General features: G+C 30.5%; 1 protein-coding gene across 13 annotated transcripts in view; it reads right to left on the bottom strand.

Annotated features, from left to right (window-relative positions):
• LOC127738350 (spectrin beta chain-like) overlaps nucleotides 1-23,799 on the bottom strand; it is a 55,398-nt gene that overhangs the window by 3,518 nt on the left and 28,081 nt on the right. For 2 of the 13 annotated variants that reach the window (XM_052249537.1, XM_052249538.1), the window contains exons 17-46: nucleotides 23,514-23,716; nucleotides 22,997-23,093; nucleotides 22,225-22,353; nucleotides 21,764-21,880; nucleotides 21,317-21,592; nucleotides 20,935-21,024; nucleotides 20,478-20,555; nucleotides 19,274-19,446; nucleotides 18,635-18,725; nucleotides 17,643-17,789; nucleotides 17,147-17,410; nucleotides 16,559-16,689; nucleotides 15,924-16,110; nucleotides 15,587-15,616; nucleotides 14,501-14,701; nucleotides 14,043-14,251; nucleotides 13,073-13,277; nucleotides 12,374-12,637; nucleotides 11,778-11,888; nucleotides 11,098-11,342; nucleotides 10,699-10,837; nucleotides 10,249-10,333; nucleotides 9,677-9,768; nucleotides 9,156-9,260; nucleotides 6,538-6,647; nucleotides 4,755-4,876; nucleotides 4,104-4,166; nucleotides 2,727-2,831; nucleotides 2,076-2,168; nucleotides 142-234 (exon numbers count right to left, since the gene is read on the bottom strand). In XM_052249537.1, coding sequence (XP_052105497.1) covers nucleotides 142-234; nucleotides 2,076-2,168; nucleotides 2,727-2,831; nucleotides 4,104-4,166; nucleotides 4,755-4,876; nucleotides 6,538-6,647; nucleotides 9,156-9,260; nucleotides 9,677-9,768; nucleotides 10,249-10,333; nucleotides 10,699-10,837; nucleotides 11,098-11,342; nucleotides 11,778-11,888; nucleotides 12,374-12,637; nucleotides 13,073-13,277; nucleotides 14,043-14,251; nucleotides 14,501-14,701; nucleotides 15,587-15,616; nucleotides 15,924-16,110; nucleotides 16,559-16,689; nucleotides 17,147-17,410; nucleotides 17,643-17,789; nucleotides 18,635-18,725; nucleotides 19,274-19,446; nucleotides 20,478-20,555; nucleotides 20,935-21,024; nucleotides 21,317-21,592; nucleotides 21,764-21,880; nucleotides 22,225-22,353; nucleotides 22,997-23,093; nucleotides 23,514-23,716 — 4,255 coding nt within the window. The remainder of the gene's footprint in view (nucleotides 1-141; nucleotides 235-2,075; nucleotides 2,169-2,726; nucleotides 2,832-4,103; nucleotides 4,167-4,754; nucleotides 4,877-6,537; nucleotides 6,648-9,155; nucleotides 9,261-9,676; nucleotides 9,769-10,248; nucleotides 10,334-10,698; nucleotides 10,838-11,097; nucleotides 11,343-11,777; nucleotides 11,889-12,373; nucleotides 12,638-13,072; nucleotides 13,278-14,042; nucleotides 14,252-14,500; nucleotides 14,702-15,586; nucleotides 15,617-15,923; nucleotides 16,111-16,558; nucleotides 16,690-17,146; nucleotides 17,411-17,642; nucleotides 17,790-18,634; nucleotides 18,726-19,273; nucleotides 19,447-20,477; nucleotides 20,556-20,934; nucleotides 21,025-21,316; nucleotides 21,593-21,763; nucleotides 21,881-22,224; nucleotides 22,354-22,996; nucleotides 23,094-23,513; nucleotides 23,717-23,799) is intronic. The other 11 variants (XM_052249541.1, XM_052249542.1, XM_052249540.1 and 8 more) reach the window with 11 other exon arrangements.

Below are 23,799 nucleotides of genomic sequence, written 5' to 3'. Positions count from 1 at the left end.
AGAATTCTTGTCAAACAACATATCAGACACATTTACATTAGAAATCTAGCAACTACAATATCTGCTCAAGAAGTATTCTTGGTTATATAAACCTTAACTCATGCAAATTTATCTTTATGACTTTTAGTGTGGACGTTTTACCTTGTCCTAGGAAAGCTGGCAAAGGTTCATCTTTTTTACGAGAAAACAGTTTCCCAAATGGTGATTTGGAACGTGATCGTTTCTTCTCTGGCTCTATCATAGAAACTGACATTTATCAGCATGAAATGCAAGATCATGCAGCCAGTGCCAGCAATAAAGCCACTAACCTAAGCTAACTGTCACCCTGTCATGCTTTGGTAATTGTATAGTAAAAGCTAATATCTACTAAAGCCTTTCAGTTTAATGGATTTTATTGCAAATAAAATATGAGTTCTTTTGAAATATAACAGAATGTGATTTTTTTTTATCCAAATTATTTTTCTTTAACTAAAAGTAGGAATAATTAAATCTTTAATCTGTAGAAAATACGGCACTTTTTTCTTTTAATCATATTGATTGTCTCATTTTAAGTATTTATGGTCATTTATCAAATAAATGAATGTGGTTATTTCAGGTATGTCTTTCCCCCCCTTTAAATTGACTCATAATTTGCAGTTGAAAGGAAAAGTTGTGTACAGATAAACCCAACAGAAACTAAAAAATAGAAAAGAAGAGAAGACATCTTGAGGGTAACAGACTTCAACATAATTTGACTTTAGAAATAATTGTATATCATATGTTCTCTGCCATATCAGAATATTTTTATCATTCAAATATAGGCTTGGTTTAAGAAGTAATCTGATCAAGTTGTGATCGATAGAATTATCCAAAAAAAGTTTAATCAATAACAAAGGAACCATTTGTTATAATTTAAGAGTACAGAAGGGCTTAACTGTTGAGTTTGAAACACGCATTTTAACAATATCATATTCTCAACGGTGTTAAAAAAGCAAGCATTTGTTTTTTCATTCAGACGATATTATTAGCTAACCCTTTTTAAAGTGTGTAACATTCTATTTTCTATTTTATAGCTGAACAAGCAGAATTATAGTTAATTGCTGTTTATTTAATGGGATAAAATTTATCTATATTGCTAGTGTACATGCAGTTCTAATATAAAATTTCCCTTCTCAAAATAAGAATATTAATATTCAGAAACAAGTTCCTTATGAACACTGTTTCTTATTAGAATGTTAATTAAAATAAAAAATAAGGAAAATATATAACAGCCTAACAACGCAGGAAGCTAATAAATAAAATTGTATAAGCATTTAAACACATATAAATATGGCTGAAAGATATAAATAACAGAAGAAAATATGTATCTTACAAATAATTATGGTTCAATACATTAAAAAATAATAAATTTCAACTTTTCTCATACAGATAAAATTAATAACAAATTCTCTAGAAAATTTTCTGGTTGCAGAAATTAAAAATAGATTTTACAGAAAAAACTTTGTAAAAATTAAAACAGAGTCAAAATACAAAAGATAACTTTATTTATGTTTAATTAGTATGTGAAAAAATATAAACTATAATAAATAAGATAACTATGAAAAAAGTTAGGGTTATATGTTGTGTTAATTCATTTGTCAAAAAGTAAAACCGTTAAAAATGTGCTATGAAAATTAGCTCCCTGAAAGTAAAAAGTTATTGGCAACTCTATGAGACATGTTCATTGGGTATTTACACAAAGCTGTGACGTGATTCGGGAAATTTAGTGTCTTACCAATAGTACAGGCTTCTTTCAGGCACTTTATAAAGTTTCCAGATATCAACACATAAGGCTATACTTGAAAAGTTATCATCTTTTTATTTGATATTCTTGACAAAAAACAGAATTATTTGCATTGAACAAAAATTTCAAAATATTTACTTAAATTTCCTATAAAATTGAACCCCTGTGCAGTTTCAACTCTTTCCAAACACTTTATTTCTATGGAAAAAGTTTATTTCTTCAAAATAATAAGAAGAGTGTTTATGACCAACAATACACCACTACAATACTAGCTCTGGTTATATATGTTATATGTTGTGTATTTGAGTCTTACTACTAGGACTTGGTTTTGGGCTTGCTTTTGAACTCGCCCTTCCAGCTCGACGTGGTTCACCTTGAAGATTTGAGGATACAACAGTAACTGGTACTGAAACATCAAAGCATGCAAACTAAGGGATAAAAGATTAAAAACAAAAAACAGAAAAAGATGAAGAATGAAAGTAAACATAGCTTATATAATTACTGAAGACAAACATTTAAAGCTAACTTTAATTAACAAGTTTCAAAAGAAAATATTTATTTAACATCACTGAGACCACAATTTGAACTGTTTTATCAATTTTCTATACTATCATATGTTAACCTTTTTGAAACAGTCTAAGTGTTTTAATTAATTACCATGGGTAAAGGAATATGTTCATATGCAGTTAAGATCTATATTTGAGATGCTTTCATTTACTCTTTTCCTTTTATCTTTGCAAAATGCATTAAAATGCATTTGATTTCATGCAATTTCATTTTCATATAACATTCACCCCTAAATGCTGCAAATATTCTATGACTTGCAGTATTTCAGATCAATAAATTCTGTATCAAAAGACTGATGAAAATAGTTTTGAGAACATAAAAGTATAAAAGAGGTAGGTTTAACAGTAAAAGAAGTTAATATGTAAGTAAGGGAAGATATATATTATGTAAAACATACTCTGTTCTACTGGTGGTTGGTCTTCACCGGTACTAGACATTGGCATATCCGGTTCTGATATGACAACAGTAGGTTTCTTTGCCTCTGAATTTAAGGCTACTTCATCTATAGACACAAACAAACATTCATGCAACAACTAAAATCTACTACATCAACCATAACCAAAGGTGCTTAACAATTAACAGTGAAGTTAACACTCATCTCAGAAGCTATGGTGATGAAAGCAATTGCTAAAATCAAAATCTTTCTTTCTTTTTTTTCAAACATTATTGTTATTTTTTTCTTCCATTAACTCATATTTTGCCAATTTTTATTTCAATAGCTTCTGAAAGATGTTAAAATGCAAGAATTATTTTAATGAAATATTAAACACATAAGTGGTTTTAACAACATGTAAATTGAGATAACAAACAAGTATTAATATAAAGAATATGTTTAAAACATAGTGAAGAAAACACAAATACAGGTCTGCAAGATTACAATTAACTATCTCTACACCTAATTTCATTTAAAAATATTTTGCTTTTGACATAAAATAACAGGCAGATATGGAATGTTAAAAAAAAGCTTTTGTCACAGAGTTTCCCAAATGTTGCTGAACACTGTTGTAGTGTAGAAGAGGACGAGCATGAAATATTTTTTAAAATAATATCAGATTTATAAGAAATGGACTTACACAAACCAATACTTTATCAAATTTCCTAAAGGGTAATATGTAGGTCAATGTGACAAAAATGTTGTTCATTCAATAATCTATTAGAAGATATTTAAAATATCATAAGGGTAAAAGGTTAGATTTTAAATTTACATATATATTCTTGCAATACCTGTTTAAATGCACACAAGTGAAAATTAGAACATTAACATATATATTTTAACTACAGGGAATCAATCGGATACAATGTCATAATTGCTTCAAATTACTGAAAATTGTAGGAATAATTTTTTTAATTCCCTATGTGCTTCAACACCTCTACACTAAAGGTACAACCAAAACCACCCAAATTAAACATAACATCAAGTATAAATAAAACAAAGTCATTTTATGAAGTCAGTTATCAGTGCTTTCAAAATTGAGTAAATATGTAATGTTTTTATGACATTGTTTTATTTGACTATGAAAAGAAAAAATTATGACACATAGAAAAGAAAATACATTCAACAAACAAGCAGCCTTAAATATTCAACATGCCCCAACCAGCCAATTTTTAATAAAGAATTAGTGTTAAATGCATAGATTACTGCATTCTCAAAGTAAAATTCACACTAAGATAAAAGTACCAAATCTCAGATAGAAGTGTTTGTCAAGAAGTAGGTACATGCAAGTCCCAAAGGGTCTGAAAAATAGAGGGGAAACTCATAACTATGCTATTTCACCTCTTGGAATAGTAGACCCTCTAGGTAGAGTAGAGGTCTGTTTTGGTGGCTCCCTTGAAGGCCCTGTACAAGGCAAATTGTTATAAAGTTAATAAGCAGATCAATTTCCAAGTCCCATTGTTATCACCTTATCAGTTGGATCATCATGAGGGTGTAAGAATGCCATATAAATGTATTTATACATTATAGCAGAAGACTATATTAAATGAACTCCTTTACTTGTTGTATGGAGTTCATAGGGCAATATTAGTTAAAGCAAGAGAATAATAGGCAGAGTTCAAGATTGTAATTAAAGTATAAAAATATCTGAATGGGGATTCATTTGAATCCAATCTGTCACTGAAATCTCTGGTATTTCTGCTTCTTTTGCTTTTCTTCAAAAATACATCTAAATTCCAACCATTTATCAGTAATTACTGTATTACTATTCCCAATAGACTGACTGGTCTTCTGGTCACAGATCACCTTTCTTTGATTTAAGTCTCCCTCCTCTTCATGTATGGGTTCCTGTTCATGGCACTTTTCCTGTCTTAATACCACCTGTTATATTTTACCAAATGTTTGTCCTTATTCCTTTTAATTTTTTTTCTCAAATCATTATGCTATATTACAGGCCACATTCAAATATTTTACATGCCCTATGTATATTACCTGGTTCAGCTTTAGCTCCATCTAGTTCATCTGCTTTAGCAATATGTTCATCTGATACAGCTTGAATTTCACTTTCTACTGGAGCAGTGACTACAGGTTCTACTATTGGTTCTGGTGTTGGTCTGCAAGATGTCAAATCAATTAAAACAAAGTCAGTGGCTTTCTTGTGGGTCATATCTTAATGATAGTTTGTTATTTAAAGGATTTCAGGGTGCTGGTAGATCTTTGATAGTCTATGTTAACATTAATTCACAACATTTCTTGACATATTGTAGATAATTTTCTATTGTTGAAAACTATAAAAATGTCTTGTTGGGTGGCTGTCTCATTGGCGTATACCCCATACCTTTTTTCAGTTATAATATGACCAATAAAAACTCATTAACTATATTTTATTTCCATGCAAGAAATTTGTATAACACACAGGAATGCCAACTGGAAATACCCTCTATTTGAAGGGGCATAAAACTATTGTTCAGAATGCAAATGTATAACAAATGTTGCAACTTCTTCTCTGGATTGGTAATTCATTTTCAAATTGACATCTTCTGGAATCATGTGTAAAAATTATCCTTACAATTGATCTATTACAGTTCTAACTCATTTTTTTAACAATTGCTTTATTTAGACTTCCTAGGTATAAGAAATGTTGAGTTTAATAAAAAATAAATGTGGATAGTGTCCACATGTGGACACAGATGATGCCCCCGCTTGCATATCATATAGTTATAAAGGGACATAACTGAAGAACGGTAAAAGTGACGCTACCCAAATTTGAACTTGATCTGAGTTTTGTGGTAATAAGCATTGTGTATAAGTTTTACAACATTTGGTTGAGACAAACTAAAAAAAATCAGCAATTTTTATGTTTATAAAGGGACATAACTCTAGAATGGTAAAAGTGTTGCCACCTAATTTCGTACTTAATCTGTATTATGTAGTAATAAGCATTGTGTATAAGTTTCATAACATTTGGTTGAGGCAAACTCAAGTTAGAGAACTGAAACAAAAAAATTGTACTTGATCCTTACTGAGTTTTGTGGTAATGAATATTGTGTATAGGTTTCATAATGTTTGGCTGGGGAAAACTTCAGTTACAGAATGGAAACTAAAAAATTTTGCAATCTTTCTATTTATAAAGGGGCATAACTCAATAATGGTTAAAGTGACACTACCCAAATTCAACTTGATCTGTGTTTTATCAGTGGAAGTCTAAATTAAACATTGCATTGTATAAAGCATTGATTGTAGTTGATTCAACTATAATCATGGTCAAAGGAAGATAACTCCAATTTTAAAAATATATTATATAAACTTGATATTTAGAAGAAAATAAAAATTTTGCAATTTTTCCTTTTATAAAGGGGCATAACTCTAGATCGGTTAAAGTGACACCACCAAAATTCAAACTTGATCTGTGTTTTGTGGTAATAAGCATTGTGTATAAGTTTCATAACATTTAGTTGAGGCAAAATTAAGTTAGAGAACAGAAACTAAATATTTTGCAATATTTCCTTTTATAAAGGGGCATAACTCTAGATCGGTTAAAGTGACGCCACCAAAATTCAAACTTGATCTGTGTTTTGTGGTAATAAGCATTGTGTATAAGTTTCATAACATTTGGTTGAGGCAAACTCAAGTTAGAGAACGGAAACCAATTTCGGGACGTACGGACGGACGTACGTACGTACGTACGTACAGACGGACAAGGGTAAAACTTAATGCCCCCTCCGCTACGGCGGGGGCATAAAAAAATAAGAAAGTTAATTTAAAAACAACTTACGGTTTGGGTGGTGGTAAAAATTCTGCAATCAACTTCCTTCTTCTTTCTTCCTTTTCTAATCTGTATTTCTCTGGGTCATCTTTTTCTTTTGCTCTCTCTTTCATTTCAAACTACAATGAAACACAAATATTTTTCAAACTGATCCATCAAATTATACTGGACAGTGTATATTTGCCGAAAAAAGTTTTCCAAATAATATAATCAAAAATGAAAAATCCATGTTTTGGTTCGGGAAAATGTTAATCTGTTATGGGTAAAATCAGAAAATTACCAAGAGTCCCTAAAACTAGTTCTGATTCATACTCTGTATCCAGTATTTAGCATATGCTCAAAAGAAATACAGAAAAATAAATAAATAAATTTTTTCAATAAATTTCACGATTTTCTACTTAATAAATTGTGAATTTACAAAGTAAAATAAAATGCTCCGCAGGGCGCAGCTTGATACGACCGCAGAGGTCGAACCCTGAACAGTTGGGGGAAGTATGGACACAACATTCAAGCTTGATACAGCTTTGGATTTGGATTGTGATTAAATATTTGACACAGCATAGGTTTCTAACACAGATTGAATGTGGTCTAAGAACTTAAAAATTTTAAATTGGACATTCACCTATTATGGTCCAATATCCAAAATCTAAATACATGGTTAGATTCAGCATATCAAAGAACCCCAAGAATTCAATTTTTGATGAAATCAAACAAAGTTTAATTTTGGACCCTTTTGACCTCAATGTGGACAAAGTTAATAACGGGGCCCAAAAATCAAAAATCTAAATACATGGTTAGATTCAGCATATCAAAGAACCCCATATATTCAATTTTTGTTGAAATCAAACAAAGTTTAATTTTGGACCCCGATTTGGACCAACTTGAAAACTGGGCCCATAATCAAAAATCTAAATACATGTTTAGATTCAGCATATCAAAGAACCCTAAGAATTCAATTTTTGTTAAAATCAAACTAAGTTTAATTTTGGACCCTTTGGACCTTAATGTAGACCAATTTGAAAACGGAACCAAAATTTAAGAATCTAAATACACAGTTAGATTCAGCATATCAAAGAACCCCAATAATTCAATTTTTGATGAAATCAAACAAAGTTTAATTTTGGACCCTTTGGACCTCAATGTGGACCAATTTAAAAACGGGGCCCAAAATCCAAAAACTAAATACACGGTTAGATTCAGCATATTAAAGAACCCCATGAAATCAAGAATAAAACCCCATTGAAATTTGTCAAGAAATAAGCAATTTATAGGAAGTATCTTCTTTTGCACAATCCTGTGCTATTAAATATTTCTTGCTATTGCGCAATACTGTACAATTGACAATTTCTTGCTATTGCGCAATATTGTGCTATTGGATATTTCTTGCTATTGCGCAATACTGTGCAATTGAAGATTTCTTGCTATTGCGCAATACTGTGCAATTGAAGATTTCTTGCTATTGTGCAATACAGTGCAATTGAAAATTTCTTGCTATTGCACAATACTTATAATATAATAATTTACACATCCTGTTTGGTGTGTATCTCCTACCATATCATTATTATTTGATTTTAAATATAAATCAGAAATAACCAACTTAAAATGGAAAATTTTAAAAGAAACAAAAAAGGAAAAAAAGAAAAAAAATGAAAAAAAAATAAATCCCCCCCCAAAATTTTTTGAACCCCCATTATGATTCATCACCCCCAAACTCAATCCCAGCCTTCCCTTTGTGGTATGGTACCTTGCAGTACAATTTCAGAGAGATCCATACACTTGAACACAAGTTATTGTCTGGAAACTAGAAAAAAATGTGTTTTTTGGCCCCTTTTTGGCCCCAAATTCCTAAACGTTTAGGGCAATTACCCCCAAACTCAAACCCAGCTTTCCCTTTGTGATATGGAACCTTGTAGTACAATTTCAGAAAGATCCATACACTTACACACAAGTTATTGTCATGAAACTAGAAAAATGCTTGTTTTTTGCCCCTTTTTTGGCCCCTAATTCCTAAAATTTGGAGGCAATTACCCCCAAAATCAATCCCAGCATTCCTTTAGTGATATGGAACCTTGTGGTACAATGTCAGAGAGATCCATACACTAACACACAAGTTATGTCTGGAAGTTACAAAAATGCTTATTTTTGGCCCCTTTTTGGCCCCTAATTCCTTTACTGTTATTACCATAACCCCCAAAATCAATCCCAACCTTCCTTTTGTGGTATTGAACCTTGTGGTAAAATTTCATAAAGATCCATTCACTTAAACTAAAGTTAGAGTGCGAAAACCAATGTGTCTTCGGACGACGACGACGACGACGACGACGCCGGACGACGACGACGCCAACGTCATACCAATATACGACCACAAAAATTTTTTTGCGGTCGTATAAAAAAGCAGGTACAAACAATATTTAAGATGCAAACACAATGACAGGGAAAAAACGTTTTATTTATATTTTGGCTGCAAAATAATGTATGAAACCACACATTCATATGTTTACGGGACATTTGGATCAGTGAGTTGCAATATTTATCTACCCAACAGCATAATTGTCAGATTAGTCAGAAGGCCCTGTACATTTTCAAAAGCCTGAAAGTTTTAACACTACTTGTTATTGAATACTTACTGTGGTTAATCTTTCTAAGGCTATAAACCTTTCCTCTTGTGTGGCTGCTGCTTTTTCAAATGCCTCATGTTTCTTTATCAATATTTCTACTTCATCTAGATTTTGCTGTATAAATATTAAAAAAAAATAATAAAAAAAAAAAAAATACTTTTGCAAATTTGGATTCCAGATTTAGAATAAAACAAAAAATAATACATGTTTTAATGTTTTTGTAAATATATTATGAATTTATTATTATTTGTGAGTACTTATCTACTTGTGGGTTTAATCAAGAATTTCTGTATTAATCAAAATACAAATTTCCTATAGCTTTGCTTGTTGCAGAATTTGTAAAATAAAACCTGGATATCAAGATTAGGAGAAAATACATGTTTTCCTCAATCCACGAAAAATCAATGAATACACAAAAGTAAATTAACTTCTTGAATAGCAAACAGTTTTACCAGTTGGCAATACTCAGACAACTGATTAGTATGAAGAACACTACATATGTCTCATCAGTATCAAGATGGTAAACTTACACCTAGATCTTGGTTATTTAAGTATGTATCTTGTGCCATCAACCATGCTTCAGCCACTGATGCATCTCTGGCAAACTGGTAAACTTCCAAAACTGAAAAACACAAATCCTATATTTATACCTTATCTACAGGGAAATACTACATAGAATTGGAATAATAAAATTTTACATTTATAGAAATCTAATAAATCTATTTTACTTACAGCTATAACCATTTATCTTCAAACCAATTTTCTTTCACTTTCTCAGTTACATGAATGTAAATTCTGAGTAGTTGAAATCAAATTTGTTCCAGAAAAGAGCTTGATTTAGATGACTTAATCTTCAATTTAACTGAGTTCCACTTAAGTAATTTTGCTTGTAAGACATGTCATTTTTTTATTAGACTAAACCACTTGAAAGAACAGAACATAGTTATAATGCCTGCTAAAGGTATTATTAGTGACACTTATATGCAGAGATTTTTCTAAAGTTTGCTTTTGTATGGATTACCGAGGGGTATTTGCAAATGTGCTCTAAAATGCAAGTACAGATTATGATATCAATTAACATTATTTTTGAGAATATACTTACTAAGTTGTAAATATTCCCATCTTTCTGACCAGTTATCAGACATGTCCTCTCTTCTTGTGGTCAATGCAATTAATTTTTCTCTAACCTAAAATGGAGACAATAAGCCATATTTTGTATTGCATAGTCTCAAGTGGAACACTAATCTTATATCACTCATCAATTTTGAATGTAATTAATCCAAAACTTTATCAGAATGCATGATATGCTAAAGAAAAAATTCCATTTAATCACTGAAATTTACGAATTTCAGAACTTTTTGTTTTTGAAGTTCTACAACTTTGTACTTGATTTGGCTTTCCAAACGCTTTCATTCAAGAGCCAATGATGAGTCTTATGTAGACGAAACACGCCTCTGGCGTACACAATTATAAGCCTGGTATCTTTGATGAGGATTTTAGCCAATTCTCATTTGGCTTTTACCTTGAATTTCGAAATCAAGCATTGTCTTACCTCATCAGATCTGTAATGTTTTCTGTCAAGTAAATCTCTGCCCAAGTTCAAACAGATGGCAAAGTTTTCTTCTCTAGCATCGATCTCTGCCTTTAAACTTTGGTGGTTGTTCATTAATAATTCTACACCAGACACATCTCTAAATAAGTAAGATAAAATATTTGAATAACTAGTGCATATATAATGAATATCTGACCATCAAATTTGTTCTTCTGTTAACCAATGTGCTTGTAAGAAATTAGTTTTTATATTCATGCTATTGCAGGTTTTTAAAACAGTTTCAACAATAACTTTATGGTAAATGGCTATTAGTTTTTTAAAGACACTGTCTTTTTTAAAGAGAACTGGCCTGTAGTTTAGGTTTTGTATTTTGTACTCAATTAAAAATGGGTGTTTTACCTTGGTTTTTCTTGTGTAGTAATTTGTCTGATGATATCTTCCATCCATAATAACAAGTCTCTAACAAGATTAAAGAACCTATACAAGTCACTAGCATCAGCAAGTTTATTTTTGCGTGATGTAACATTAAGTTGAAGATTTTTCCAAGCATTCACAACTTCTTCTTCACGGTAGTTGATTTCCTTACATCTGTCACCGGCATAACCTGTTTGTAATTTTACCGATTCTTCTTGTATTGACTGCACCTGCAACAGGAGAATAAAACACACATATTACTTTTTATTCTAAATAGACAATTTTTATTTTCAATTTTTTTTAATTGAAAGGGTTCCTTTGGAACATGCAGTAACATAATATGTAACAAATATTAAATAACAGTTTAAACAAGAGATTGTAAAATCATAAACTTGCTCCTGCAAGTGATGGAAAACCAGTATTATCTATATAACACCTATTACACTGCAACATGTTGAACTGACAAATGTGGTGCACTTCATGCATGATACTCAAATGCAAGTTTAATTTTGAACATGTTAAACACTCCCTTCAATATCCCCCTCCCCCACACAGAATTCAATATTATAATGGATTTAATAAAGCTTTATCATTACAAATGTATATGCATCTTTAATTTACAAACATGTATTCTGTAACTACGAGTTAGTATCATAGTGACTTACCTGTGTTCCTAAGGTAACTAAATCATTTTCAAAGTTAGCATGTTTCCTCTGCAGTGCTGCAACACTCTGGGCATCTCTGCCCAACTCATCTGGGATGTAATTTTGTTTTTCCTATTAAATAAGAAATTAGTTAATATAAATAAAACAAAGGATTTTATTTTGAAAGAAAGTCTATGTACACATGTTTTATAGTAAAACCTAGCCATTCAAGTATATGAAATATATTCATCTTTTTTTTTTAATATGGACGATCATAAGACTTTAAAAACTTTTTGTTTTACCAATGCTTCTTTATATTTCATGTCAGAGGACAGATGTATTGTTTTGTCTTATTAAAAACTGTAAATGAGAATCCTTTTTTTTTTTGTAATCATCATGACAACAGAATTTTTTTAATTTGATCAGTAAGTGAATATCCAAGTTGTTTCCCCAAAATATTTTACATATCATATAACCTGAGACCTGTGGTATAATTGTCCCATTGGCAATCATACCACACCTCCTTCTCTTGATATACATACTACTACTAACATACTTACTTTATAATCATATCGTATTTTTTCAATGCAGATGTCAACAATATTAAAAATACTTACTAATATTCTTTCTAAAAGATCTTTACAATCGTGATAAAATTTATGTAATTCCCATGAAGCCTGTAACTGTTGTGTTCGTGTATCTATTAATTCCAGTAAATCATTCCATGCTTCATTTAAATTGTCTTTCCACTCAGCAATAGCAGCTGCATCAGAATGTTCGGCAGCTATTAACTGATCACAATTGTCATATGCAGCTTGTACACGTTCAGAACCTACACTTTCTGTTTCACGAGCAAATTCCTTGAATCTTTCCTTTAACATCTGAAATAAATATATCAGCTTGTAAATTAGGATATAAACATACCTCATTGTTAAAAGTATATTATGTAAGTAATGGATTTCCTTGTGAAATTGATTCATCTAACAGAACTAGTTTTTTTTTAAATATAACTCTGTGTGACATTCTTTTTCTAGTAATTATCAACATACTTTATATCAATGGTTTATTTACAATGCAATATATATCTAACAAATAATGGATTCCCCCACAGTCTCTATAACATGGTGACATTGTTATTCTCCTTTCCAATATTTTTTTGCATATCATGTGTTCATCTCATACATTCAGTGTACATTGTTAGTTCAGTATTTTAAATTCTTACTGCATATATAAATTGCTTCTAAATGAACAACAAAGCTGATTCTGTTTTTTAATCATTAAAATTAATTTTAAAATATATATATAAATATACATACTGTGACATGTTCGAAATCCTGCCCTAATTCATGTGATCCTGCAACAATTTCTCTTTCTGCTATCCACTGCATTAAGTCATCAATTTCTCTATTCAGTACATATAATTTCAACACTTCTCCTAATTTATTCTTCCTTTCTCTGGATAAGTCCTTTAAACCAGCATATAATTTATCTACTTGGGACTGTCTTACTGCTATCTGGTCACTGTAGAAGAGAACATTATATTAACAAAATGTCACTTTAACAAAGGTATGATATTTAAAAGATAGCAAAGGTTTGCATTGATCAGTAGCTGTCTACAGCAATTGAATCAACCCATGACAGTGGTTTTAACTGTCTTTACAAGCAGATGCACAGAAGTACATAAACAGTAATAGTTACCTTGAAACATGGACCCATTCGGAGGCCTTTCTTGTATGAAACAAGAAGTTGCAGGTTTTGTCATGTATAGCAAACCCCCACTCATAGTTCAAAGTATCAAAAACCAAAAATTCATTGTCTGACAGACCCAAAAAGTTCTCACACCTAACAACTCAAGACTGTCAAGCTGCTGACCGAATATTTAGTCATTCCGTTCAGTAGTACCGGAGAAAAGTGCCACAAAAATATTTGTTTGATGAACAAACTGATGTCAAACTCATGAACAAGGCCATTGCTAATAGCCTCCCACTCTTTGAGTGTAGGTATAATATACCTAAATGCTGTGTTGACATAACACTGTTCTCCAAGCATACACAAGAAATCCTTACTTTTCAATTTTGAACATGGGTTACTTAAAAGCTGTCTTTTTATATTTTGATTTTGAAAAAGAGCAAGCCTAATAAAAAAAAATTGAGGCAATGATATAAGACTGCACTGAAATTAACTGATATTTGATCAAGTTAAATATATCCCAGAACAAATGCAGCAATGAATGGGTATTAAGACTCGTATTAAAAACTTTCATTTTAATGACAATAATTTAAATACCTTTCAGGATGGTCAGTATCGATAAGTGCTCTGCTCTTTTCACCAAGTTGTCGGACAACATCAGCATAATCTTCTACAGCATTTTCTAAAACTTGATGTTTCTTCATGAAGTTTTGAGCACCAATTTCATCCTTAGCCCTTTCATCACCCATCATGTAAAGTTCTTGTTCACTCATCCAAGCTTCTGCTTCGGATGCATCATAATAATACTGAAAAGAAATAACTCTTATTTAAATTCTGATCTTACAAAAAATATTTTTCAGATCCCAAGAGTAAAATTTGTCATAATTGCTATCATTTGTAGTTTAAGTATGAACTTCAATAAGAAGATTCCATTTAAAGAGCAAACGAAATTGTCAGAAGGGGAGGGAACCACTTCAGCATGGAACCAAACATGTTAACCTTACTTTTTTTCTGAAGTCAAACCAAATTAATTTCAAATATGTAAAAATACATACTTGTTGTGCAATGTCAGATAAGTGGATTCTATCATTGCGTTTAACAACAGCATCCTTCAGGTCTTGCCAGTGGTTCAAAAGGTCTTCAATAAGAGCTTTGAATTCCTCTGACTGTGGGTGTCCTTCATCAATGAGTTCTTGTCCAACATCCACCACAGTCTTAATTCTAGGTTCATGATTTTCAATCTCTGTTTGTAATGACTGCAATTAAACAATCAAATGAATTTCACATCATAAATCAATTGGTATTAAAGCTACTTTCCTGAATAATACAATTCAACAAATATTCATGTAACACAGGAATACATTCTGACAAATGGATTTAATCTAAACTTTCTTTTCTTTTTAAAAATAAAAGAGAGTTTAAACACTTAATATTTTAATGAAATAATGTTTAATTTTATTTTTTTTCAGAAAATAAAGATGTTTTCTATATACACTAAAAGCCAAAAAAAAAAGATATACATAAATATAATCCACAAATTAGTATAGGATATACGAGTAAATAGTTGCATATAATTGCCATATGATGTCTGTGCCTATAGCAACTTTCAGGATATACCTTAATTGAGTTTTTCTGAATGACATTCTTTGTTACATGATAAAATGATTTAAGTGCATTACAGCCAAGCATGATACTGATATATTTAAAGCTACTGATTTAAATAGCTTTACTGCCTTAACTTATAAAATTCTACATGTATATAAAACATAGAGAAAAAATAATTGGGTCAGCAAGGTTACTATTTATTTTTGTCCTATAAAACAGTTTAAAAATCATGCTGAAAAAGCAAGGAAGCTTTACTTATTTACTTGAATAAGCAATCAGATTATGTATTTATCATTGTCCAAAGATTTATCATTTTAGCAGCATTGTTATTCTTTTTTTAAAGTATATTATATATATATTGATAAATCTGTGCCCTGTGTAACCATATTCTGCATAGCTGTATGTAATACACAAGTGTCTGATATGTTTCATTCTGGTATTATAAGACTTGAAATGTTTAATAATTTATAATTCAAGATTCAATTAAAAAGTCCCATATATATCTACATATTTCTATTGCAGCTTGAATGAACTACCTTTCTGTCGCCTTTCAATGGTATTTGGTTCTACACACAATATAATAATAATTATTCAAAAACAACTGAATGCATGCTTACATGTAAAATGTTTACGATGTGTAAACATTCTTCTATAACATTATTTTTGCCATATTTTTAGAATTAATCTTGCACTCTAGAATAATTTGTTAATTTCTAATAACTTCAATACTTTATTATTAAGTTATTTGTAAGATATCAATATCCAGGATTCAATTGAATTCAATTTGTAAATTCAAAAAGTATGCATACCCTAAAATAACAAAAAGAATGAGATACTAATATTTGAATTCCACATTCCATTTCCACTACTAACCTGATTTTTAGTCACATGCATTTGTACTGTAAGTAAACTATTGCCAAACTGGCTGGATGTGGCTTGTGGCATTTTTTCATTGATCCACAATTTTTCATCTTCTACATCTCTAATAAACTGATGAATACGTTTTACTTTCTGTAATTGCTCTCTACGTTGAACTAATGGCTGCTGTATCTTAGCAAATCTGCAATTAAAAAGCACATTTTATATTTTTTTCAATTGTAAAAAAAACACCATCTGGCCCTTATAAATATGAATGTCACGAAAATCGTAATTTACTTCATTAAATGGCAAATATTACAGGAAAATTCATCAAGTGGTCATGAAGTCTGTACAGTGTTCTATAGCTGCTTACATCCTAATCCTTTGGTAACTTGTGGATAGTTGTCTCATTGGCATTCATACCACACATCTCAATATTCTTATATGATAAAAGTTTATCTAACCTTTAAATGTCCTTAACCAACCTCTATTTCTGAAAATATGTTTTCTTATGTAGTGAAAGCTAGTAATATCTAAAATTTGGACACGATTCTAAACACAAGGAAGTTAAATTAATAATTAAAAGTTATGTTACACCTTTCACAAGAAGTAAAAAAAAAATAGACACATCAGTTCTCTCTCCTCCATACCTTTCAGCAACCAAAGCTTTTCTCTTTTCAATGATGGCTTCCTGTTTAGGGTCTATCTTTCTCAGTATTACAGCCTGCTCATCTAACTCGGTCACCTGTTGTTCTTTCATTTTCATCTGTGACTCCAAAAGCTGTAGACATTAGATAAAATTTTGTTAACTTTACCTTCAATCCAGACATTAAAATGCAACTCTGTTTAATAGGAATAAAAGCATGAAAGACTTACAGATAAGGAGAAACATATTAGTTATTATTTGAATATGAAATAGCCAACTTCATTTCATTTATTAAATTTAAATGAATATTTTGTTTATGTGCATAGAGTATTTTCCCTTGAAATGATGAACTTGTTTAGGCACTATGTTTAAAAATACATTTATGAATTAAGATAGAAGCTGACCAATGATGCATAATAACTGTAGAAAAAAATTTGAGAAAAAAATGTTTTTTGTCCTTGAGAACCGTCTTTTCAATATCAATATTTGTATGAGAGTTTTTGCTTATTTGAATTATTCAACTGCAAATATGATATCTCTTTTTATGAGAATTCATTGTCACCTTACTACAGACAAACTCCATATGACTTACATTTTGTTTCTGCATGAGAAGATTAACTGTTGTTAGATCTCTAGCTGCCTCTTCTGTGACTATCTGTGATTCTAGCTGGTCCATCCATCCATCGATATCGTCACAACTCTGTTCATACAGAACTGATCTGTTTGAATCAAACAATTTCTCTCCCTTAGCCTTTGTTGTACGTTCAAGTTCCTCCCACTGTTCTTGTAGACTGGCCAGAATTGGTTCTATCTGTTCTCTTGTTTCTGGTTTATCTTGCAACAGATCTTCTCCAGCCTGAAAATCACAATGATTTAAAGAAAGTTTTATAATTAGAAGTTGGACAGTAATTTTTCTACTTTTAAAAAATCTTTAATTTGAAAAATTCATGTATTATATATGATAGTGAAACAAATGCCATACCAGGTTTACTGATACTGGATAATCAATTCAATTTAGAATTCATTGGTAGAATAATTTGCCTTCAACAAAAAAATTTGCATGATTAGTAATGATATGCTGTATTTACCTTCATCAGTCTCATAAGCCTGTCTTTATTAGCAGCTATTTCCTTTTCAAAGGCCTGATGTCTGACATATTTACTGTGTAGATTCTTGGCATCTCTGTATGTCTCATCCTGAGCTGCAGCCATCTTATCGTGTAACCAGTCTCTCAACTGTTAAAACAACATTTTATGTTTTATTATGAAATAAAACTTTAAAATAAATTTTTAAGCAGCAGCAGATTGGTAAGGATTTTTCTTGGAATGAAGATTTTTGTGCTACATCTGCATGAGACAGGAATAATTTCTTTCAAAATTTATGAAGTGATTGAATTGTCTAACATCAAGAGGCAAATATTTCATGCATATTCAGGTGGAATTTATGGCATACAGAGAGAATAATGGTCTCATATAGTGATTACATCACATTAAAAGTTAAGTTGTTCAATTTAGGGATTGTTTCTTTACACACAAATAAATGGAGAATGTGTCCATGGGACACAGATGATGCCCCTGCTTGCATATAACGTTATAAAGGGGCATAACCCGAGAACGGTATAAGTGACGCCACCAAAATTCGAACTTGATCTGTGTTTTGTGGTAATAAGCATTGTGTATAAGTTTCATAAAATTTGGTCAAGGAAAACTTAAGTTAGAGAATAGAAACCAATTTCGGGACGTACGTAAGAACGGAGGTACAAGCGTAACGCTTAATGCCCCCTCTAGTGACGGCGGGGGCATAAAAAAAAAACAACAGGAAGAGAGTCCTAGGGAAAGAAGAAGCATGTGTTTATTCAATCAAATTTTGGTAGTTGGTATATATATGATTTATTAAAGATTACAGGAACTTTAAAACTGTAACATTAGTAATTCAAAATCTTCAATATAACAAACTTATCTGCTAAATAGTACTATATTCTTAATTATTTTTTTTAGACTTTTTGCAATGCTGAATACAAGATAATCAGCCGTTAATCTAGTATAAACATATATATATATATAAGTTTTTTTTTAAATACCTCATCACATTCTTGTAAGAACTGTTGCAGCAACAACTGGTCACGTAATTTGTCAAGCTGATCACCAGCTCTATTTCTATTAACATCTCGTCTAAAATATTTAATCATTTCATTTAATGGCATCTTAAATCATCCATATTTCTAAGCATTAATTCTAAAAAGCAATATGACCATAATAAAAAAATTTAAAACATATCAGGTATAAATTTGAGTTTTCTAAGTTCATAGATGAATTTCATTAACAACTTTCATTAAAACAAAGAAAACATGTTCACAAGACTGAAGATGCTATTGAAGACTGAGAGAAGTGAAAATACAAATTGACATCAATAATTTCTAAGACACACACAAATGTTTTCATTGTTGAAGGCCATAGAGTTGTCTAAAATTGCTTAAATCCACTTCATTTGAACTCTGGTGGATAGTTATATCATTGGCAATCATACCACATCTCCTTTACTTTTTACAGAATTTTCAACCATAATTTAAAATAAAAACGTTCTACTTTCAGAAAATAGGTACAAATATGACCAGTTTATTTTTAATACTTTGAAATCCACATTTATACCATGAAGGGCGAATGGCATACAAGAAATATTACACAAACACTTTGAAGCTGTCTTTAAAATTATAGCTCACCTTTCATTGATGTTTTCAGCTTTTTTGTGTATTTTATCAGCAGCATAGTGATTGTCCTCAATGAGACGATTAGCAAACTGTAGTACTGCATTAATCTTCTCATCGTTAGCATCAGTAGTAGTGATAAAAGCTTCATGTTGTTTGATCAGGTTTTCTGCAGCTTCAAGTGTATTCTGTAAAAACATTGCCAATGCCGTATTACATAGCCATTACTAAATTACCAAAATTAACTAGAAACCTTTGAAAAAATATTTTTTTCTAAATTTCCTTAAAATTTTTGATTCTTACCAATAACTGTCATTTTCTTAGTTTCCACTCAAGCATATTTCTATTTAATTTCATGTTCATTTTTGTGTGGATTAATCCTTTATCTAATATCCTGAATATATTCTTCAATAACTTATAATGTGCTTGTACATGTACTCAATTCTTTACTTTTCAAAATAAGCCATTAACAAGTATCTATAATTATGAATCATGAAACCAAATTCCAATCATCTGTACTTTACCACAGGGAGATGGTAAAAATGAAGGGATTAATTTACTTGAAAATGTAAAGTTTTGAACCTTCACCAACAAACAATTAAATTGGGAATTAAAAATTCACAAATTACATTAATTCTGAAACAAGCCTATTTTTGAATCTATTCCAGGGTCACTCAAATTCACTTTACATGTCACTATCCATACTTAAAATTCTATTGGTGGAAATAATGAAATAAATAACAACAGAAATGTAGACACATGTACATGATGACAACACCTTCTTTACCTGATGATCAAACAATCCAAGTGTTGTCTATGAGAAATGAACATGAGAGACATTTACTTCACATGTAATGATCATGAAACATCAAATGCATGAATTAAAGTTAGAATTTATCACAGTCTAAAAATATCAAATTTACTGAGTGGAAAAAATATCAAATATTTCATTTAAGTCAACTGTAAAACAAAGCTAAAAAGCAATTTAAGATTTTTCTCATATTTTAAAACATATTATTGCTCTAAAAATTCAGCTGAAACCTAGTAAATTTCTACTGTGAAACACAAAATTGAATTGGGATAATACTTGTTAAATTTCAAAATTAAATAAGATCTGTTTTCAGATAAACTTTACTGAAAAGATGTTGCAACAATGATATATGATGCGACATTCGCAAGATGGTCCCCATCCATGCATCACTGAAAGAGGTCTACTTACAGGAACTTCTTCTTTTGACAAGAAATTTTCTTGTTGGTTCAGTAAGACTTCAGCTTGTTTGGCATCACGTAAGTACATCTAGAAAATACATTCACCAATAAAACAAATAAGAAGGTGCTTCTACAATGTGCAACAATTAAAGGAAAATTTATAGTGAAAAAATGAACAATTATAAAAATAGTGAATTATCACACATAAGAATCAGATTAGGCTTCTTCTATTTTTCATACATTGTTGGATTGTTTTTCTAGTTATTTTTAGATAATCTCGACATTGTCATGAGCAGGTCAAGTTTTCTTATCAATAAGTATCTTGCAATGACATCGGGTTTTTAAATGGCATCATGGCTCATTGTCTTAGCAAAAAAAAATATGATAATAGGAACTGTTTCAAGATTAAAAAACAACAAAACTTTAACATTTTTGATACTTAATAAAAATTTAATACCCATTTTTACCTGTAAGTTGAGACTTTGTGACAGAAGATTTTGTCTATTTTCCCACATCTGTAGAAGTTCTTCCCAGCCATTATCAAGGGCTTGTATTCTCTACAAATAATATATACATTAAAAAAGTCTTTCAAGCTTTAATCATTTAAGTACTGTCATTTTTGAAGCTGTTTCAGTTGCCATGGAAAATATTATGGATATTTCAGTCGACCAACAATACAAATTTTCTCAATTTGAGGAAAGCCTGTTTGAAAGATAATAAACATTGTCATCTTGCTATTTCCCATTTATAAATTTAACTAAATAATTAATCATTCATCATATTTCATATTCATGGTTTGTCAATAACAAAGATTCCTTGAATTTAATCAAATAATAATAAAGTATGAACCTGTCTAAGGAACATATATTGTGGATCTTCTTGTCCCTCAGTGATTTTATCACCAAATTCTTTCATTTTGGCATGTTCTGGAGAATAAGCATCAATTTCATCTTTCAACTGTTGATGTTGGTTCAGTAGTTTTTCAGCATCAGATAAACTGTTAGGAATGTCTTCAGAGGCCACAGTTGTCTGTGTACGAGACAACCATTGTTGGAAATGGTCCAAGTTACCCAAGAAACGCTGTAGTTCACCTGCCTCTCCAAGTTTCTCATCCCGTTCTTTCAGCTGGAAAATGCAAAATAATAATAGTGATTGATTATCCACTTGTTTTAACAAATTGAAATTGTTTGAAATTTAATTTTTAATATCTATTTTTTCTTTGAACCAAAATCGATATTTCGAAAGCAGTTCTTATTAACTAAAGAAAACAGTGAAATGAAAGAAGGTATTACTTACCATTTCCTTGAGGTCCATCCAGACATTATTGATTTCAGAAATCTTTTCTCTGATGGCTTGAGCTTCCTCTGGTTTCTCATCCTGTAACTTATCAGCCTCATTCTGAAGGGACTCAAGCTGTTAAACGTAAAACAAAAATTTCAGAATGTTATATAAATGAAAGAATATGACATGTATTTTCAAACATTCTCTCTAAGGGAAGGAAGGCACTCATTTATGGGTGGGTGTTTTTATACATGAAAGTGTGAGACAATTTTCTCAATTGATGGTTTCAATGTTGAAGAAATGTTGTAAAGCATTTAATTTAATTTTAATAAAAACATAAAACCCTACATAGAAACATAATTTTCATGACTTCCAATAGTTTAAATATTGTACACCTCATCTTTTTATTTACAAGTAAGGATTTACCTACTTACAAATCATGCTGTTTCAGTGTAAATTAAAGTCAGAAACTTTACCTTAGCCTGAATGGCTGCTAAATCTCTCTCCATGCCACTGAGACGGCGCTGTAATGTCATGACACCAGACAAATCATTTCCAAGTTCATCTGTAGACTCAATAACCTTAGATTTCTCATGGATCCAGCTCTACAAAGGACAACCACATTAATAAGTAACATTTTAAAATTTGTACAAAAACATAGTACATCTGATGACCTAGGTTCCAGTGTTATATCAAACATCACAAGTAAAAGATAATTTGTATATATGACACTTGTTTGAAAAATAAAGATCAATCTTTGAGAACATCATTTAATTAAAACATCAGACAAATCTCAAGTACAGATACATAGAATTGTTTACACATATGTCAATCAAATATAATACAACAACAAATCAAAAAGGTAAACAAACCCTGTTCTTACTACGGTTATATATTCATTTATTGTGTGACTAAGGTAACAGTTTTTTTGGTAGATGAGTTTATTTGTGAAAGGAACCTACATCAGATTTAAAAGCAGTGATTGGTGGTTTCCAATTGTGCATATAAAAAAAAATTAACTTATTGAAGATTTAATACCGGTATCTTTTACTTAATGAGCTAACTGTTTTAAATCTATGATCATTAGTACCCAATGATTTTGTAGAATTTATTTTTCAGTACTATATTAACTTTTACAATATAATAAAACAACAAAAATAGTTGAAATCAATTGATTAGTTCAAAATCATAACTGAAAAAAAATAAGAATTTGACCAAAATCAGTAATTAAAATATGTAATAACTTACAATAGTTTCATTACATTCAATGTGGAAGTTCTGTAGACCATGGGCTAAGTTGATGTCTTCACGTTTCTGGTCAACAAGATCTCTCAACTCGTTCCAACTGTACACAAAGGTATAAATAATTTACAATTATTGTTGATAACTATTCAAGTTTAACAAGAAATAAAACGTTTCTCGATAAATAACAACTGTAATAATTTAATCACAGGGAAAAGTTTATCTATCTTTCTGTACTGGATCATTTAGAAATAACAATGCATTAATATGCAACTAAATGAGAAAACTTTTTCTGAATTAATAGAGGCATTTCAACAATTTTATAACAAATATGTTTTGTCTCACAGAACAAAATCTTTTGAAAGATACAAATTTTTTAATTAGGTAAAGACTTATTACTTTTTTATGATATACAGTGTAATTATCTACTTTCAATTTATCTGCCCTATAAAATTTAACTTAAGAATTTCTAATTTGCATAACTCTGAAAATATTTCTCATTTAACTATCTATATAAACCTACCTGTCATTAAGCTCATTCTGTTTAGCAATAACCTCAGCAGCATTTGGATGTTCCACTTGGAGAAGTTGACGAGCGAGCTGGTTAACTACGGCAACCTTTGATGCATTGGCATTCATCTCATGTTCGAAACTATCAAAGCGATGCTTCATTATTGCCAGCTCCTCAATGTCATCTGTTACAATTATTGTGGTCAAGAATTTCTCCTAGAAAAAAAAATATTTGAATTATATACATAACAACATACGCAACTTATCAAAATTGCAAACAAAGCGGATTTCAACATCTG

Source organism: Mytilus californianus, unplaced genomic scaffold (assembly GCF_021869535.1).
Source record: "Mytilus californianus isolate M0D057914Y unplaced genomic scaffold, xbMytCali1.0.p SCAF_4, whole genome shotgun sequence".
NCBI lineage: Eukaryota > Metazoa > Mollusca > Bivalvia > Mytilida > Mytilidae > Mytilus > Mytilus californianus.
The sequence above is the reverse complement of the archived record's forward strand: the minus strand, read 5'-3'. Positions and strand labels throughout refer to the sequence as shown.